General features: G+C 45.5%; 1 protein-coding gene across 1 annotated transcript; it reads right to left on the minus strand.

The window, feature by feature from the left end:
* Positions 1 to 274: 274 nt before the first annotated feature.
* Positions 275 to 12,746, minus strand: LOC139322205 (palmitoyltransferase ZDHHC3-like). The gene is made up of 9 exons (XM_070951222.1): positions 12,574 to 12,746; positions 10,850 to 10,938; positions 6,875 to 6,960; positions 5,305 to 5,417; positions 4,195 to 4,256; positions 2,765 to 2,885; positions 1,332 to 1,404; positions 1,058 to 1,187; positions 275 to 366 (listed from the first exon to the last, which is right to left on the minus strand). Exons 1-9 carry the CDS (start codon positions 12,744 to 12,746, stop codon positions 275 to 277), a joined length of 939 nt encoding a protein of 312 aa, XP_070807323.1.
* Positions 12,747 to 18,920: the final 6,174 nt, after the last annotated feature.

Consider the following 18,920-nt stretch of genomic DNA (forward strand, 5'->3'; position numbering starts at 1 on the left):
CAGTCGCTGCTACCGATTCGCCCGAACCGGCTGAATGCCACCACTGCAGGAGTTCAAAGGAAGAGGTAAGACGGTGCCGAGATTCGAAGGCCAGCCAATCCGCCGAGCCCCTTTCGGCCTTTGAAGCGAGCCGTTCCAGCTTAGGGTCACCTCGCCGGGTGGTCTTCTTTTGCTGAAGCTGATGAATTTTGGGGGGGGGGGCATGCCTCAGTTCTTTTTCCCCCCCCACAAAAAGAGAAGCGAGCGGAGAGAGGGACGGCGGGCCAGAGGACGTTCAGACGTCGTAGTTGGGCAAGTAGCTGTAAGCCGGCCCGCTGGTGGACGGCGTGGTGAAGTTGCAGGGGAAAAACCAGCAGATGACAAAACCTGGGTGGGAGAAGAGCGGAGGAGGGATTTGGAGTGGGTGGGGGCTCGGTTTTTGTACCTCCCTCCACACCCAAGCGTAAGAGAGGAAGAGGAAGAGGAAGAGGAGGAGGAGGAGAGGAACAGGAGGTGAGGGAGCAGGAGAAGAGAAGGAAAAGGAGGAGGAGGAGAAAAGGAAAAGGGGGAGAAGAGGAGGAAGAAGAAGAAAAGGAGAAGATGACTGAGAAGGAGGAGGAAGGGAAAAAAGAAGAAAAAGCAGAAGAGGAGAAGAAGAGGAGGAGGTGTAGGAATAAGAAAAGGAGGAGAAAGAAGAAAAGGAGAAGGAAAAGGAGAAGAGGAGGAGGAAGAGGTGGAGGAGAAAGAGGTAGAAGAAGAAGAAAAGGAGAAGAGGAGGAGGAAAAGAAAAGGAGAAAAAGCAGGAGAAGAGGAGAGGGAGGAGAAGAGGAGGAGGAAGAGGAAAAGGAGAAGATGATGGAGAAGGAGAAGAAGAGGAGGAGGTGTAGGAAAAGAAGGAGGAGGAGAAAGAAGAAAAGGAGAAGAGGGAAAAGGAGAAGAGAAGGAGGAAGAAGGGGACGAGGCGGAAGAAGAGGAGGAGAAAGAGGAAGAAGAAGAAAAGGAGAAGGAGGAGAGAAGGAAAGGAAGAGGAGGCAAAGCCATGGAAAGGAAGGACCTCTGTCCCGGAGTACCAACGCACCTCGGCCGAAGACCTCGCGCAGGAGGGCGATTTTGGGTTTGCGCGTGTGGCTCCCTCCCCGGTGACCCTCTTTCTGAAGCCGGTTGCGCAGCTGCTCAATGGGGGTCTCGTCGGTGATGATGGAGACCACCTGCAAGGCAAAACCGGAGCGGGGGGGAGGTAGAGGAAAGGGTTGAGGTGACCTCGGGCAATGACGTCCTCCCAACGGCTAGTAGAGGGACCCACGGCCTCTGGAGGCTTTCTCCAGGCCCCTTGCCCCGAGTTACAACCTCACCTGGTCGTAAAATATCACAGTGACAAAGAGGCCGAAGATGATGGACTCCACCAGCAAGATGATCCGGTGAGCACTGGGAGGGGGAGGGGGGGAAGAGGGGCAGAAAAGCAGAAAATCAGTGATCGGTCGACCGGCCTTAAGCCCCTTTTTTTCAGCGCTGTTCTAACTTCGCCCGTTAAACAAGGACAGCACAGGTCGTATTCAGCCGATAGAGGAGATCGTGGTTGGGCCCTCCCACCGGCCCTGGCTCTATGATGTCCTATTTAGGCACGTTTTCGAGGCCGGGGGCATCAGAGGTGGTATTCAACTGGTTCGTACTGGTTTGTGCGAACCGACTGCAGAGATCACGGGTTGGCCTGCCCACCAGCCCTGGCTCTATGATGTCCTATTTAGGCACGTTTTCGAGGCCGGGAGCATCAGAGATGGTATTCAGCCGGTTCGTACCGGTTCGAGCGAACCGACTGCAGAAATTGCGGGTGGGCCTGTCCACCGGCCCTGGCTCTATGATGTCCTATTTAGGCACGTTTTCGAGGCCGGGAGCATCAGAGATGGTATTCAGCCGGTTCATGCGAATTGGTAGCCGAGATTGCGGGTTGGCCCGCCCACCCACTCTAGCTCTATGACGTCCTATTTAGGCACGTTTTCGAGGCTGGGAGCATCAGAGATGGTATTCAGCCGGCTCATACCGGTTCGAGCGTACCGATTGCAGAGATCGCAGGTGGGCTCGCCCACCGGCCCTCGCTTTATGATCTCCTATTTAGGCACATTTTCGTGGCCGGGAGCATCAGAGATGGTATTCAGCCGGTTCGTATCGGTTCGAGCGAACCGATAGCAGAGATCGCAGGTGGGCTTGCCCACTGGCTCTTGATCTACAACATCCTATTTAGGCACATTTTCGAGGCCGGGCGCATGCGTGGAAGGCCGAGCGCATGTGCGGAGTGCGCGTGAAGCAAGCGTGCGCATGCGGGGCGAATCGGTAGTAAGAATATTGGAGGACAGCCTGCGGTTTGGGACCCGAACGGCCCCCAAAAAGCAAAGTCCGGTTTCGTCCACTTTCCCGCCACCCACCCCCCAAATTCGAATGAGAGATAAATTGAAACCCAAAACCCTCCAATTCCCCCCCCCCCTTTTCTTCTTCTGCTCCCATCAAACGAGAGATCGGTTGTTTCCCCGTCGGTGCCAAATTGGCCGAGCTTCCCCTCCCTTCCCCGAATCCGTGCCAAAAATCTGGCGTTCCAGTTGTTCTTGGCAAGGACTGGGTGACATGGCAAATTTCTCTTGACTGTACTTCTATTTTTTTTTCCCCCCTTTCTTTCTTTTTAAGGGCCGAGGGAAGGAAAGTGCAAGAGCTCTGCAACGCACCGTTTTTCGGAGGGTTGAAATAAAAAATAAAGATATTTTTGTGGGGGAGGAAAGCCTGCAGGGGGACTTACATTTGGATCGGGGTGCCGGCAACGCCGCCTTCGTAGCCTTCGGCTCTGCTGGCTGAGATCCTGTCCAGGGGCCACACCCAGGTGGCCAAAACCAGCCCCATGGCATAGAGACTCGCCAAGCCTGTGGCCGGGAGAATTAGGTCAGCCGACGCCAAGGAAAATTGAAGAGGGAAGTGGGGGGGAAGGAAGTCTCCAAGCCAATTCTTTCTCTCTCTGGATCCCTCGTTAATCCTACAGGCTCCTTCTCGTCCGTTCCCACAACCGAGTGGAAAAAAACAAGGGGTTGCCCCTGCAGGGGTGTTCTTTTGGGGGTGGGGGGCGGGAGAGGATTTCCATTCTTACGTTTCAGGAGGTTTTTTTCTAACCCTCGTCGGAAAAATCGGTGGGATCAGCGGAAAGGTTTGCCTTCAGATGTTGTGGGGGCTTCAACAACTCGAAGAAGAGATTGGACGACCTACAAGGTCCCTTCCAACTCTGTTAATCTAATCTAATCTAATCTAATCTAATCTAATCTAATCTAATCTAATCTGATTGGACGACCATTTGTCTGGAATGAGATGGGGGCTCATGGTAGGACGGGGCGTTGGACTACATGATCTACAAGGTCCCTTCCAACTCTTAATCTAATCTAATCTAATCTAATCTAATCTAATCTAATCTAATCTAATCTACTCTAATCTAATCTAATGAGATTGGACAACCATTTGTCTGGCTTCCCCATTGACTCTTGCCCGTCAGAAGGCCGCAAAAGGGGATCCCGTGATCCCGGGGACACTGCAACGGTCGTAAGTACGAGTCACTTGCCGAGCGTCAGAACTTCCGAGCAACATGACCACGGGGCCTGTGCAACGGTCGTAAATATGAAACCCGGTCTTAAGTCCCTTTTTTTTTTCTCACCGCCGTCGTAAACTCGACCGGTCGTAAGTCGAAGACTACCCCTTACTATGAAGTGTAAACCGATGGTAGGTTTTGGAGGATAGGGAAATAAATAAGGGGGAAAAAAAGCGGGGTCAGAGCAGCCTCTAGTGGACGAAGGCTGCAAGTGCACCTTCCCAAAAGCAAAAATTTCTCATTCAGTGTCTTCACCTCCGTTGAGTGGCTTTTTGGCAGGGCCGTCGTAACTTCGAACGGTCGCTAAATGAATTGTCGTAAGTGGAGGACGACCGGTACTTTCTCTTATCCTTGATGGTGATGGGGGAGCAGTTGCGGGAATTTCATCACCGGAAACTTCCAAGAAGAGACTGGACTGCCATCTGTCAGAAATGGTGTAGGGTCTCTGGCTTGGGCGGGGACTGGGGGGCTGGACTAGATGACCACCAAGGTCCCTTCCGACTCTGTTAAATATGTATCTGATCTGATTCTCTCACTCCCTTCCCGTGATCCTTCCTGGGATCCCAGCAGGTGGATCCCACCACTTCTTAAAACAATACCTGTGTAGAAAAGGAACTGGATGAAGTATTTCTGATTAAGTTCTCCCACGCAGTTGTTGATCCTGTGAAGAAAGAGAACATATATATATATATATATATGTAGGTCTTTGGTTATTCGGGTTTTCTCCTGCATAAAATTGGAGGTTTCTTGGCAACGTTTCGACGAAGTCTCATTCGTCATCTTCAGGCTGGTGTCTTCGGCTTCGTGCTTCTAGGAGCACGTGTGTGTGTGATCGCAGCTGTTTCTTCATTTAACTGCCAGTGGGGGTATGAACTGATTGGGTGGGAGCTTGGCTGTGTTCTGATTGGGCGGAGGTGTGTTCTGATTGGTTGGGGGTTTGGCTGTGCTCTGATTGGATGGGGGGTTGTTGACGAATGAGACTTCGTCGAAACGTTGCCAAGAAACCTCCAATTTTACGCGGGAGAAAACCCGAATAACCAAAGACCTACATACAAACACCCGCGAAAACCTCAGAAAACATATATTTATTTATTTTAAAAAAAGAAAACCCACAGTCACGTGAAATCAACTTACAGGCAAGTCCTCGACGTACGACCGCGACGGGCCCCCCCAAAAAAATTTATGTTGCTCGGTGAGGAATTTGCGAAGCGAGTTTTGCTCCCGTTTTACGACCTCTCTCGCCACATCCATGAAGGGAACAGCTGCGGCGGCGGATGAGCGAGTAACCTGTTTGTTTAAATGGAATCTGGCTTCCCCCGTTGACTCGGCTCATCGGAAGGTCGCAAAAGGGGATGGCAAACTCAGGACACTGACAGTCGTAAAGAGGAGTCAGTTGTTCAAAGTTCTGAATTTGGATCAGGGGTGACCGGGGGTGGGAGGAGGGGGAGGATGCCGCAAGGGTCGTAAGAGTGAAAAACGGTCGTTAAGTTACTGCGTGTGGTCACGGTTGTAAGTGGAGGACTTTCTGTGAAAACGGAAAATTATTTCTGACTCGGGAGCCTGGCCGAGTCTTGTCATTTATGAAACAAGGGGGGGGGGGGGGCGGGAAAACTCCCCAAACCAAGCCATGCAACAAAACCCATCAGGCTAAGCAGCTCCGGGCCAACGGTGGCTTGTCTCTACCCAAGCTGCACAATCCTGAACCTCACCAAGGGCAGTGATGATCCATCCGACGGACGCAACGGTGACAAATCTGGCAGTGATGAGCCCGGGGAGGCCGGTAGGTTTCGCACCGGTTGCAAACGGTCCAGTCCTCATTATTCTAAAAAAATTAAATTAAAATAAAATAAAATAAAATAATACAATACAATACAATACAATACAATACAATACAATACAATACAATACAATACAATACAATACAATACAATACAATACAATACAATACTAAAATAAAATAATACAATACAATACAATACAATACAATACAATACAATACAGTAAAATATAATACAATACAATACAATACAATACAATACAATACAATACAATAAAATAATAAAATAAAATAAAATAAAATAAAATAAAATAAAATAAAATAAAATAAAATAAAATAAGGACCATACGCAAGAAAGATACGTATCGGAATGGAGAAGATGGATTGATTATATTCAAAATAAGTATCAGACAAGAAAATATCAAATAGCTTATGAATGAATGTTAGTATTAGAAGTATTTGGTTATCTGTAGTGGAGTTAAGGTTTCAGTGGGGGAGGCAGTACTTTGAGGATAAGTAGATTAATCTAGTTTATGTTTGATTAAATGAAATTCCTTGTATTTTGCTCTGGGAAGTCGGGGGGGGGAAAAGGGAGGGATGAAGGGGGGGAAAGGGTGGGGGGAACATGGGTGGGAAAAATTTTTGTATTTTTCTTTTGTAAAACTTTTCAATAAAAAAAAAAAATAAATAAAATAAAATAAAATAAAATAAAATAAAATAAAATAAAATAAAATAAAATAAAATAAAATAAAATAAAATAAAATAAAATAAAATAAAATAAAATAAAATAAAATAAAATAAAATAACTGGTCCAAAGTCTCCCAGCTGCCTTTCATGCTGACTAGAACTCCCTCACTCCTGGTTTCTAGCCTAGTACCTTCCACCACCAGATCAAACCAGCTCTGAGATTTTGAATGCGAGATTATCGGGAGAAAAATGGGGGTGGGGTGTTGTCCCACCATAGAGTCCTTGGCCCAGAGCATCTCCGAAACCTGGAGTTCTCTCCAGGAGGTACATTCTATGGTAACTCAGCCTCATCCTACAGCTGTCAAGTCCTGGTTGAAATTCACTCTTGTGCCTAAATCGGAGGTCTCGAAGCTCGACAACTTTTAAGACTTGTGGACTTCAACTCCCAGAATTCCCCAGCGGAAGTCCCCAAGTCTTAAAAATTGCCATGTTTTGAGACTCCCGACTTAAAACAAATTGGAGGAGTATTCCATACTGCAGACTTTGGGCCAATCATCAGGGGACAGGGAGTTCTAGTCCGGCCTTTGACACGAAAGCCAGCTGGCTGGGGAATTCTGGGAGTTGATGTCCACCTATCATAAAGCTGTCAAGGTTGGGAGATCCTAGGTGGATGCACACAATAAATATCCATTAAGGAAAATAAAGGAAATAATGTGCATTTCTCTCTCTCCCCTACAACCCAAGATTCATGGCTGTCAACAGGGCCTGCCATAAAGACTTTGTGGGTAGAGAAACCGGCTGATCTGACAACTCACACGGCTGTTCTGATGCGCTGCATTGCTGCTGTTGCTGCTCCTGAGATCGGAGAAATCGAGGGCGGTGTCCGGCAGCGGGACCACCCCTGAAAAACAATTCCAAGGTCTTAGGTAAACTGAGTTTAAACTGGGGCACGTACACCTCGCCTTGCTACCTTCCGGCTGGAGCGCCGGAAATCCAAAGACCAGCTGGCTGGAGCGCCGAAAACCCAAAGACCAGCTGGCTGGAGCGCCGGAAACCCAAAGACCAGCTGGCTGGAGCACCGGAAACCCAAAGACCAGCTGGCTGGAGCGCCGGAAACCCAAAGACCAGCTGGCTGGAGCGCCGGAAACCCAAAGACCAGCTGGCTGGAGCGCCGGAAACCCAAAGACCAGCTGGCTGGAGCGCCGGAAACCCAGAGACCAGCTGGCTGGAGCGCCAGAAACCCAAAGACCAGCTGGCTGGAGCGCCGAAAACCCAAAGACCAGCTGGCTGGAGCGCCGGAAACCCAGAGACCAGCTGGCTGGAGCGCCAGAAACCCAAAGACCAGCTGGCTGGAGCGCCAGAAACCCAAAGACCAGCTGGCTGGAGCGCCGGAAACCCAAAGACCAGCTGGCTGGAGCGCCGGAAACCCGAAGACCAGCTGGCTGGAGCGCCGGAAACCCAGAGACCAGCTGGTCGGAGCTCCGGAAAGCCAAAGACCAGCTGGCTGGCACACACATACCACTTAAATCTTTGGGTTTCCGGCACGTGCATGTGCTCCGGCCAGCTAGTCTTCGGGTTTCTGGCGCTCTGCCGTGCGCGCGCCCGTTCCAGTTGGAGCCCTCGGGTGCCGAAAAAGTTCACCATCACTGCCCGAAACCCTTGTGCAAAACTCACTTAGCACGTTCCTTTCTTCCTTACACCGACCCCTTTCGCGTTCCAAATCCCTCCGTTATTGGAACGCTATTTTTTTGGGGGGAAAAAAAGACTTCTTCCTTCTCTAATAAAAAATAATAATTATAATATCTTCCAGATGACTATCTATCTGTCTGGGCTTGGGCCAGATCTGTCGATATATCAGGGGAGGGGTCTCCATCAATGACATCCCCCTCCCACACTCCTTTTTTTTGTCCTAATGCTTCCTGGAAGAGGCAAGGGCTGAACTTTTTCTAAATCCAAGAACATCTTTTGGGGGAGGACAAATATATATATATTTGGAAAAATAGGTGGCTTTTACGTCACGGGCCTGTTCGGGAGCATCTGTTTGGCCAGGGTGCTAGTTCTCGATCTCAGATCCCATCCAAGGAGGCCATTAGGACATCTTTGAAGCAAACAAACGGAAAAAAGCAAACCAGCTTTTGGCAGGGAGTGGGTGGGGGGGAGCACAGAGAGACTCATAATCTCTCCCCCCCCCTTTCCCTTCGTCATTTACACAAAAAAGCCTCTCTCCAGAAAGAAGGAACAGAACAAATTCCTAACGACGGGACAATTACTCAACCGAAGATGTTCTCCTGGCAGTGACGCAGCTGAGGAATTTCGGCCTGATAAATATTTTGATTTGGGATCACGAAGGGAAGAAGCGGAGATTTCCATAAATCAGTCTCGGGGAGTGGGGGGAGTTGGTGGGGGGGGGAAGCAGCCAGACTAAAACTAACGGACGGCTTGTTCGGACTGCAGATTAAAAAAAAAAAAACCCAGCTCCACCCCATTTTCTAAAGATGAGCAAACTGAAGTCCAGTTGCCGAAAGGACAATAAATCCGAAGGCACGCGCCTGAAAGAAAGAAAGAAAGAAGCGGAGATGTCCATAAATCAACCTTGGCAGCCAAACTAAATCTAATGGACCTTGTTGCTTTGTTATCTTTACGATTTGTATTGTTTTAGTTGTTTCCTAGTATGATTTAATTGCTTATTTAGTACCTATGACTATCACTAAGTGTTGTACCTTATGATTCTTGACGAACGTATCTTTTATTTTATGTATACTGAGAGCGTATGCACCAAAGACAAATTCCTTGTGTGTCCAATCACACTTGGCCAATAAAAAATTCTCTATTCTATTCCATTCCATTATTCCATTATTCTATTCTATTCTATTCTATTCTATTCTATTCTATTCTATTCTATTCTATTCTATTCTATTCTATTCTATTTCATTCCATTCCTTCATTCCATTATTCTATTCTATTCTATTCTGTTTTATTCTATTCTATTCTATTCATTCCATTATTCTATTCTATTCTATTCTATTCTAATTCTATTCTAATTCTATTCTATTCTATTCTATTCTATTCTATTCTATTCTATTCTATTCTATTCTATTCTATTCCATTCCATTATTCTATTCTATTCTATTCTATTCTATTCTATTCTATTCTATTCTATTCTATTCTATTCCATTCCATTCCTTGATTCCATTATTCTATTCTATTCTATTCTATTCTATTCTATTCTATTCTATTCTATTCTATTCTATTCCATTCCTTGATTCCATTATTCTATTCTATTCTATTCTATTCTATTCTATTCTATTCTATTCTATTCTATTCCATTCCATTCCATTATTCTATTCTATTTCATTCCATTCCATTCCTTCATTCCATTATTCTATTCTATTCTATTCTATTCTATTCTATTCTATTCTATTCTATTCTGTTTTATTCTATTCTATTCTATTCTATTCTATTCTATTCTATTCCATTCCATTATTCTATTCTATTCTATTCTATTCCATCATTCCATTATTCTATTCTATTCTATTCTATTCTATTCTATTCTATTCTATTCTATTCTATTCTATTCTATTCTATTCGTTCATTCCATTATTCTGTTCTATTGTATTCCATTCCATTCCATTCTTAGTAGTAAGCAGAGAGAAAGGAAAAGAAAGAAATCAAAGAAAAATCAAAAAGTGTAAGTGTAAGCAAAAAGTGTTTTAAAAAATAGAAAAATAAAAGTACTTGTTCAGACTGCAGATTTTTTTTTAAAAAAAACCCCACTACAATAAATCCGGTTCCTAAAAGTCAAGGACTCCAGTTCAACGCTGAGAGAGCAGTGAAAGATCAGCAAAAAAAACCCCCAAAACATTGCAATGTGGATTTTATTTATTTAGTACATCTTAACATCGGCAGTGTTAAGATGGGTGGACTTCAACTCCCAGAATTCCCCAGCCAGCATGCCTTTAATGCATTTGCAAGCAGGCTGAGGAATTCTGGGAGTCGAAGTCCACATATATTAAAGTTGTTTCGAGTTTGGAAAAGATTGCCCTAAGTTACTGACCGGAGGGAAAATCACCACTGGCTAGCTTTGGGCCTCGACTTACGACCACAATGGCGCCCCAACTTTCTGTCGCTAAGTGAGACCGTTGAGTTTTGCCCCGTTTTACGACCTTCCTTGCCACGCTTGTCAAGTGAATCACTGCAGTTGTTAAGTCCGTCACAGGGTTGTTAAGTGAATCTGGTTTCCCCCAGGTCACAAAAGGAGATCACGTGAACCCAGGATACCGTCATAAATACGAGTCAGTTGCCGAGCGTATGAATTTTGACCCCGTGACCCTGGGGATGCTGCAACGACCATGTGAAAAATGGTTATTAAGTCCCTTTTTTCAGCGACTGTTGTAACTTCGGTCGCTAAACAAATTGTTGTAATTTATTTATTTATTTATTTATTTATTTATTTATTTAATTATATTTCTATACCGCCCTTCTCCTGCGGGACTCAGGGCAGCGTACAGCCAGGATAAAACATAGTATATAAAATTTAAAAACATTTTAAAAAAACAGTTAAATAATATTGGTCCGAATTTAAAACAACCCAATTAAAACCGAAATTCGATTAAAAACTAAGAGGATGGGATCAAGCCAGCCAGTAATGTTTCATGGGCCACCAAATACATTTTGCAAAACTTGAACTGGGTTCGCCAGTTAGCAGGATAACTAAACAACACACAACCTCAGCACAACAACTGGAGTTATGACTGCCTGGGTGCAATAATTTTTTTGCAAAATATGGTCACCTGGGTCGGCAAACACAGCCCTGGTGTGACAGATCAGGAGCATCAGAAGGACGAGGTTAAAAGCCACGGCATGGAAAGGACACCAGAAGCTGGAAATAAAAGAGAAGAACGATTAAAATGAATATTATAAGTTTATGCACATATTGCAAAGATGTTTAGCGCCACCACCTGGTCACCCTCTGCTCTGAACAGATGTTCAATATTTTAAAATAATCCTCCCATCTCTCATGATCTGATTGCAGATTGGAAACGGGGATACTTTCGATCCATCCGGCTGATTTGAGCCAGTGAGCATGTGCAGAAGGCACCTGCTTCTTTCTGGATCACCGAGCTCCTGAACACGTGCAGAGAGGATCTTCCTCCGAAATCAGCAAACCCCCCTGGACACAGGGAGAGAGCTCCTTTCTCCTGCTAGGTCACAGAGCTCCTGAGCATGTGCAGAAAGCATCTTTCTCATCCTAGGTCACTGAGCTCCTGATCGTGTGCAGAAGGCTCCTTCCTTCTGGGTCTCCGAGCTCCTGAACATGTGCAGAAGGCATCTTCCCTCTGGATCACTGAGCTCCTGAGCATGTGCAGACAACATTTTCTCCTCCTAGGTCATTGAGCTCCTGAACATGTGCAGAGAGGATCTTCCTCCGAAATCAGCGAATCCCTGGACACGTGGAGAGAGCTCCTTTCTCCTGCTAGGTCACGGAGCTCCTGAACATGTGCAGAGAGCATATTTCTCCTCCTAGATCAGTGAGCTCCTGAACATGTGCAGACAGCATCTTTCTCCTCCTAGGTCACTCAGCTTCTGATCATGTGCAAAAGGCACCTTCTTGCTAGGTGAGTGAGCTCCTGAGCATGTGCAGAAGGCATCTCCCCTCTGGATCACTCAGCTTCTGATCATGTGCAAAAGGCACCTTCTTGCTAGGTGAGTGAGCTCCTAAACATGTGCAGAAGGCATCTTCCTTCTGGATCACTGAGCTCCTGAGCACGTGCAGAAGGCACCTTCTTGCTAGGTCAGTGAGCTCCTGAGCACGTGCAAAGGCTCCTTCCTTCTGGATCGCCGAGCTCCTGAACATGTGCAGACAGCATCTTTCTCCTCCTAGGTCATTGAGTTCCTGAACATGTGCAGAGAGCATCTTTCTCCTCCTAGGTCATTGAGCTCCTGAGCACGTGCAGAGAGCATCTTTCTCCTCCTAGGTAATTGAGCTCCTGAGCACGTGCAGAGAGCATCTTTCTTCTCCTAGGTCATTGAGCTCCTGAACATTTGCAGACAGCATTTTTTTCTCTTAGGTCATTGAGCTCCTGAGCATGTGTAGACGGCGTCTTCTTCTCCTAGGTCATTGAGCTCCTGAGCATGTGTAGACGGCGTCTTCTTCTCCTAGGTCATTGAGCTCCTGAGCATGTGTAGACAGCATCTTTCTCCTCCTAGGTCATTGAGCTCCTGAGCATGTGCAGAAGGCAAATTCTTGCTAGGTCAGTGAGCTCCTGAGCATGTGCAGACAGCATCTTCTTTCTCCTAGGGTCATTGAGCTCCTGAGCATATACAGAGGGCAAATTCTTGCCAGGTCACTGAGCTCCTGAGCACGTGCAGAGGGCTCCTTCCCCCACCCCACCTAATCATTGCCTTCCCCTCCCATAAAAAGAGACCGAGAAGCCCCATCCCACCCCGGGGGAAAGAAACCCCCCCCAAACCCGGCGCCTCCTGAGCATGTGCAGAGGGCCAAGGGCGGGCTTACCTCTCCCGGAAGCCGGCCTGGAGCAGGATGTGCTCCAGGATGACGTAATCGGCGTAGCCCACGCTCAGGTAGGTGAGGAGGAGGCAGAGCCCCCCGCAGGGGTCCAGCCGGGCTCGCCCCTTCCCGCCGCACCGGCACCGGGCCCGGCTCCCCGCCGCCGCCGCCGCCCCCATGGCAACCCCGGCCGCCGCTTCCGGTCCCGCCCCCCCTTCAGCTTCAGCGCTCGGCCAATCGGCGCGCCGGCGGCTGGAACGTGGGCGGGAGGAAGGAGGCGCGCGCATACAAACCCCGCCCTCCGGGGGGGCCCGGCTCCCGTTGCCATGGAGATGAGGCCTGTCATTTCTGACCCGCCTTTTTTTCTTTCTCTCCTCCCAAACCAGCCTACCTGGCAGGGTTGTTGTGAGGGCAGTATTAGCTGCTCAGGAAGGAACCCCCCAGAAGCCCTTTTTTAAATATCTTAAAGCTCAACCTTAAGGTTGCCATACACTAAATCAGGGGTCTCCAACCTTGGCAACTTTAAGCCTTGGCGGACTTCAACTCCCAGAATTCCCCAGCCAGCTTTGCTTTGCTTTGCTGGCTGAGGGATTCTGGGAGTTGAAGTCCGCCAAGGCTTAAAGTTGCCAAGGTTGGAGATCCCTGCAATAAATAAATAAGTATTTACGGGACCGCCTGCTACCACCAATAGCCTCCCACCGGCCAGTACGCTCCCATAGAGAGGGGCTCCTCCGGGTGCCGTCGGCCAAACAATGTCGGCTGTCGGCCCCTAGGGGGAGAGCCTTCTCTGTGGGGGCACCTACGATTTGGAACGAGCTCCCCCCGGAGATACGTAGGATCCCGGATCTGCGCACCTTCCGCCGCGCGCTTAAGACTTTTCTATTTTATCAAGCTGGCCTGGCCTAAATCTTCCCCCTTTTTAAATGTGGGAATTTTAAATTTTTAAATTTTAAATTCGTCTTTTTATAGGGGTATGGGTAAGGCATTTTAAATTGGGGAGCCATTGTAGATTTAATTCTGTTTTAAACGTATTTTAATAGTTTATATTGTATGTTTTTAACTTTTGGCTGTGCACCGCCCCGAGTCCTTCGGGAGAGGGGGCGGTATAAAAATCTAATAAATAAATAAATAAATAAATAAACAATCCTGGGTGGGAGGAGAGCTACAACATCTGCAGGGATGCAGATGTTTCCCCCCCCTTTTCATTGGATGGGATGAGCTTTTCCTAGAAATTGGAAATATTCATTCGTTCATTCATTCATTCGCTCATTCATTCATTCCTTCCCTCGGTCATCTTGCCCGGCATTAAAGCAAATCCACCACTGACAAAAGGAAAGCAAAACAATAAAAAAAAAAAACCTCAGTTCTGCAGCAAAATCTTCAATTAAAAAAAAACAAAAACCTGGAAATCTGCAACTTTCCTTGCTGCCCTGGGTTCAAAACGGGGAATTTCCTCTCCATTTCTAACTTCAATTCACGGGAAGCTTCCAATTTGATTCCTTTTATGCAATCGACAAGGCAGCATTTTCAACCAAGGATGGGAATCCACTGCTTACACATACACACACAAACTGCCCACGGATACAAAATTAGGAATTTCTCTTTCTGGTTTTTCTTTTTTCTTTTTTTAGGTATATTACCAGAAAAAACTACCATAAAGGGATTGCATTTTTAATAATACATATGTTGACAGCTGCAAGAATTGTATTTTGGGAAAAATGGGGATACACCTACAGATGAGAGTATAATTAGAAAAATATGAGAATGTGCGGAGATGGATAGACTGGCGATCCTAAAAGATAAGGAAGAAACGGAATGCTTTTTAACATGGGATTTGTTTTATCGATGGTTAGATAAAAGAGTTAGAAATTGGAAGTTAAAAGATCACTGATGTGTATAAGCAAAGGATGCAAGAATTGGATAATACATAAGCAAACATTAGTATTATTAATACAATTATTATTATATATACTTTATTCATTAAACATGAAACTCAGTCAATTGAACATAATTATTATTAGTAGTAGTAGTATTGCAGAAGTAAATTGATCCAGACAATACACTGTTTATTAAGCACTTATGTACTTTAAAGAAAAAAATGTATAATAAAATTCAAAATAAAATTAGGAATTTCTCTTAATTCCTACTACTCTCGGCAGGAAGCTTCCTATTTATTTTTATTATTTATACAATGTTTAGGGCTGATCTTCTCACCCCAAATGATGCAATAAATGTGGCGGCTTCTCCTTCCACCCATTTCCTAAGCAATAAGCAAACTGGTTTGACAGGTTGGGTTATTTCTTCTTCTTCAAAGAATAACCAGAAAGTCCAGTTGCCTTAGTAGTAGTAGTAGTAATAATAATAATAATAATGTATTTATTTATTAGTTCAATTTATATGTCGCCCTCCTCTGAAGACTCAGGGTGGCTTACAATGCACTTATAGCAATAACCTTCATTCTTTTGTTTATACCTGCTTAGTAGGGCTTTCGGGCCCCACCTAAGCGGTGTTCTTTTTTATACAAAGTCAGCTTATTGCCCCCACAATCCGGGTTCTCATTTTACCTACCTCGGAAGGATGGAAGGCTGAGTCGACCTTGAGCCTGGTGAGATTTGAACTCCCGCTAATTGCAGGCAGCTGGCAGCTAAGTGCTACATAACAGTACTTAGTCCGCTGCACCACCAAGGCTCTTAATAATAATAATAATAATAATAATAATAATAATAATAATAATAATAATAATAAAATAAACAAATAAATAAATTAGAAATTCTAAATTTACCGGACTTGAACATTTTGACTCTACAAAAAACCACCTTACTCGGAACAGCTTACATCCTCCGACGACACCTTAACAGTTCCTAGGTCCTTGGTTAGGACTCGAGCTGCTGAGCTATTAACCAGCCTCAAAGGCTGTGAATCTCACTAAAGATTAACCAATAATAATAATAATAGAGGCAGTGAATGGTATTTGTGATGCATTTTTAAATGTCCAGTTGACTGAGTTTCATGTTTAATGAATAAAGTAAATAATAATAATAATAATAATAATAATAATAGAGCCAGTCAATGATATTTGTGATGCATTTTTAAATGTTCAGTTGACTGAGTTTCATGTTTAATGAATAAAGTAAATAATAATAATAATAATAATAATAATAATAGAGCCAGTCAATGATATTTGTGATGCATTTTTAAATGTTCAGTTGACTGAGTTTCATGTTTAATGAATAAAGTAAATAATAATAATAATAATAATAATAATAATAATAATAATAATAATAATAATAATAATAATAGAGCCAGTCAATGATATTTGTGATGCATTTTTAAATGTTCGGTTGACTGAGTTTCATGTTTAATGAATAAAGTAAATAATAATGATGATGATGAATAAAGTAAATAATAATAATAATAATAATAATAATAATAATAATAATAATAATAATAATTTACTTATTTATTTTATTTTATTTTATGCAATTTATATGCCGCCCTTCTCCCGAAGGACTCAGGGCGGCTTACAAAGAATAAAATCCAACAGTTTAAATTTAAATGTGAATTAAAATCCAATTAAAATGAATTAAAATTATTACAATGTCAAAGCCCCTAGACGGGTCAGTCCAATTGATGAAAGAGCCACGTCTTGATCATCATCATCATCATCATCATCATCATCGTCATCTTAAGAAGCTCCTTGGTTGATCCCTAGGACGTTGGCAGCAACCCCTATCAACCATTAGCCCCAGTCAATGGTACTTGGGATGCATTTTTAAATGTTCAGTTGCCCGAGTTTCATGTTTAATGAATAAAACCTCATCATCATAATCATATTTTTTTTAAAAAAAAAAATCCCTTGTGCAATGAAGTGCGCTTTAAGGGGCGGGGTCGAGAAGGGGATGGCCCAGCCCCCTTTGTCTGACGTCACAAGCCCTGCTCTCCCTGTGGCCCCGCCCCTCCGGAGAAGCTGTACCTGCGGAAGGTGGTGATGATGGCAGCAGAAGCAGCGGGGAAGATGCAGGTCCCGAGGCGTGGCTGAGATCCGGGCTCCTTTCCCACGTTCAGGTAACCCGGGTCTGGGTGTTGGCTTCTTGGGGTGCAGCCTTGGGTGTCCCCCCCCCTCTTTCCCCAGGCTTCCTCCCTTGCAGCGGCCTCCCTTGCTTGCAAAACAAGCTAAGCTGTGCAATCTTTTTTTTTTTTTTTGCAAACCTGCCCGGGGATTGCCGGCTTGGCTGGGGATGATGGGTGCTGCGATCCCCTTTGGGGGGGTCAGGGAGAGGAGCTGCAATCAAGACAGCCGGGCGTGGGAAACCAAGCCGATCCTGGGTTATTATATGTAGCTGGAGAAGCAAAGCCCCCCCCTCCATTTTCCCAGGTGTTTCCCACCCAAATAAGCATCCTTTGCAAGAGATTTAGGGGGAAGGGAGGTGGGGGGGTGGGGGGAATCTGTGCAAAGGGGGTTTCTTTCCCCCCCCCTCTTTCCTGGCTGCATTCACAGGACAGAGGCCTCTGGACTTTTTGCAAGCCACGATTTGGGGGTTGGGGATGGTGGTTAGGATGGGTGTTTAAGCTTGCCAGCCTGACGAGGTGGCTCAGTGGCTACGATGCTGAGCTCGTTGAGGTCTCCAGCGTGCGCATAGGGGTTGGATTAGATGACCTCCCAAGATCCCTTCCAACCTACGTTACCGGGGACTGCCCTGGATGGTTAAACCAGGATTGGAAGTGTAACTGTTGTTAAGTCGATATTACCTGTAAATATCCTTATTTTTTCCTGCTTTTCCCCCATTTCGACGTGGGGGCGTTTAACGGGGGAGCAGAAGGGAGGAAAAAGCCCCCCCCTCCCCACATCCATTCATTCCACCTTCCCGGTTTTGAACCCCCATCCCCTCCCTCCGTGAAATGGGGTATCAAGCGTGCCAGCTTCGGTGTGACACAGGGCTCTTCGGCTCCGATCTCGCGATTTTGGGGGTCCGGGAAGCAAAGGAAGGAAATTTGGAGAGAGAAGCAAAAAAAAAAAAAAAATAGGGATTACAGATAGTTCTTGCTTTACGACGGTTCGTTTAGTCACCATTCAAAGTTACAGGGGCCCTAGTGTTTTTTTCACACTTAACGACTATGGCGGCGATCACGTGATCGGAATTCGGGCGCTTGGCAACTGATTCATACTTACGACGGTTCCCGGAGGTGGGGGGAAGTCCCACGATCCCCTTTTGCTACCTTCCGACCAGCCAAGTCAATAGGGAAGACCGATTCACTTAACAACGGCGTGACTGACTTAAACAAACGGCAGCGATTCGCTTAACAACGGTGGCAAGAGAGGCCGTAAAATGAGAGGAAAAAAATCACTTAACCGATGGTCTCCCTTGGCACGGAAAACGTTGGGCTCGTTTCTGGTCGTAAATTGAGGACTGTATAGGGTCTCCTGCTGGAACAGGGGGCTGGATTAGAAGACCTCTTAAAGTCCCTTCCAGATTAATCATTAATCTGATTCTGATTATCTCTATATGTTCTCATCTGGAAGCCATTTCTGATGTCCGTTCAGGAAAGCAGATGTGATTATTTTCCCTAATTCTGTCCTTCGCTTGCAGCCTTATTGGAATAATCTGGATTTAAGGCTCATCTGCTGGAAACCGCCATCCGAGATTAATCCCAGTTTTTCCAAACCTATATCCGGAATCCGGAGCTGAAATGGGGCAGAATTGTTGTCTGAAGCCTGTTGTCTGTTTATTTAATTTAATTTGGATTTATTAGATGGATAAGGCCTTTCCCGTGACCCTATCCTCCCACACGGATTTCACAATAAAAATTTGGGAAATTTTGCAGCCTGCCCCTATAAGCAGATTGCATATACAGCTAATCCTCAATTTACGACCGCAGTTAAACCCAAATTTTCTGTCAGCCATTTTGTTGAGTGAGTTTTGCCCCATTTTTACGACCTTTTCTTGACCCAGTCGCTAAGTGAATCGCACGGGGATGCCCCAACGGTCGTAAGTATGAAAAGCGGAAATAAGACACTTTTTCAGTGCCGTTCTAACTTCTTACGGTCACTAAATGAACTGCCTGTGTTTAATAGTTAAGAACTGCCTGTATTTAAGTTGAGAACTGCCTGTATTTAATAGCTAAATTCTTGTGGTGGTTTTGGTGTTATTATTGCTGTTATTATTTTTATTATTATCATCTGCTGGGGATTGCTTGCTAATACAGGGACTTTTTGGGCGGATTGAAATAAGAAATTCAGAATTTGCTGTACGAGGAAACAAGGAACCGGTTTTCGCTAATTAACAGGGCATTTAAAAACCTGCATTTCGCCTGAGGCCGGGACGGTCAGATCAGCTTTGTAAATTAATAATACT

Source organism: Pituophis catenifer, unplaced genomic scaffold, assembly GCF_029215685.1.
Source record: "Pituophis catenifer annectens isolate HBS135680 unplaced genomic scaffold, rPitCat1.0.hap2 SCAF_10, whole genome shotgun sequence".
Lineage (NCBI taxonomy): Eukaryota > Metazoa > Chordata > Lepidosauria > Squamata > Colubridae > Pituophis > Pituophis catenifer.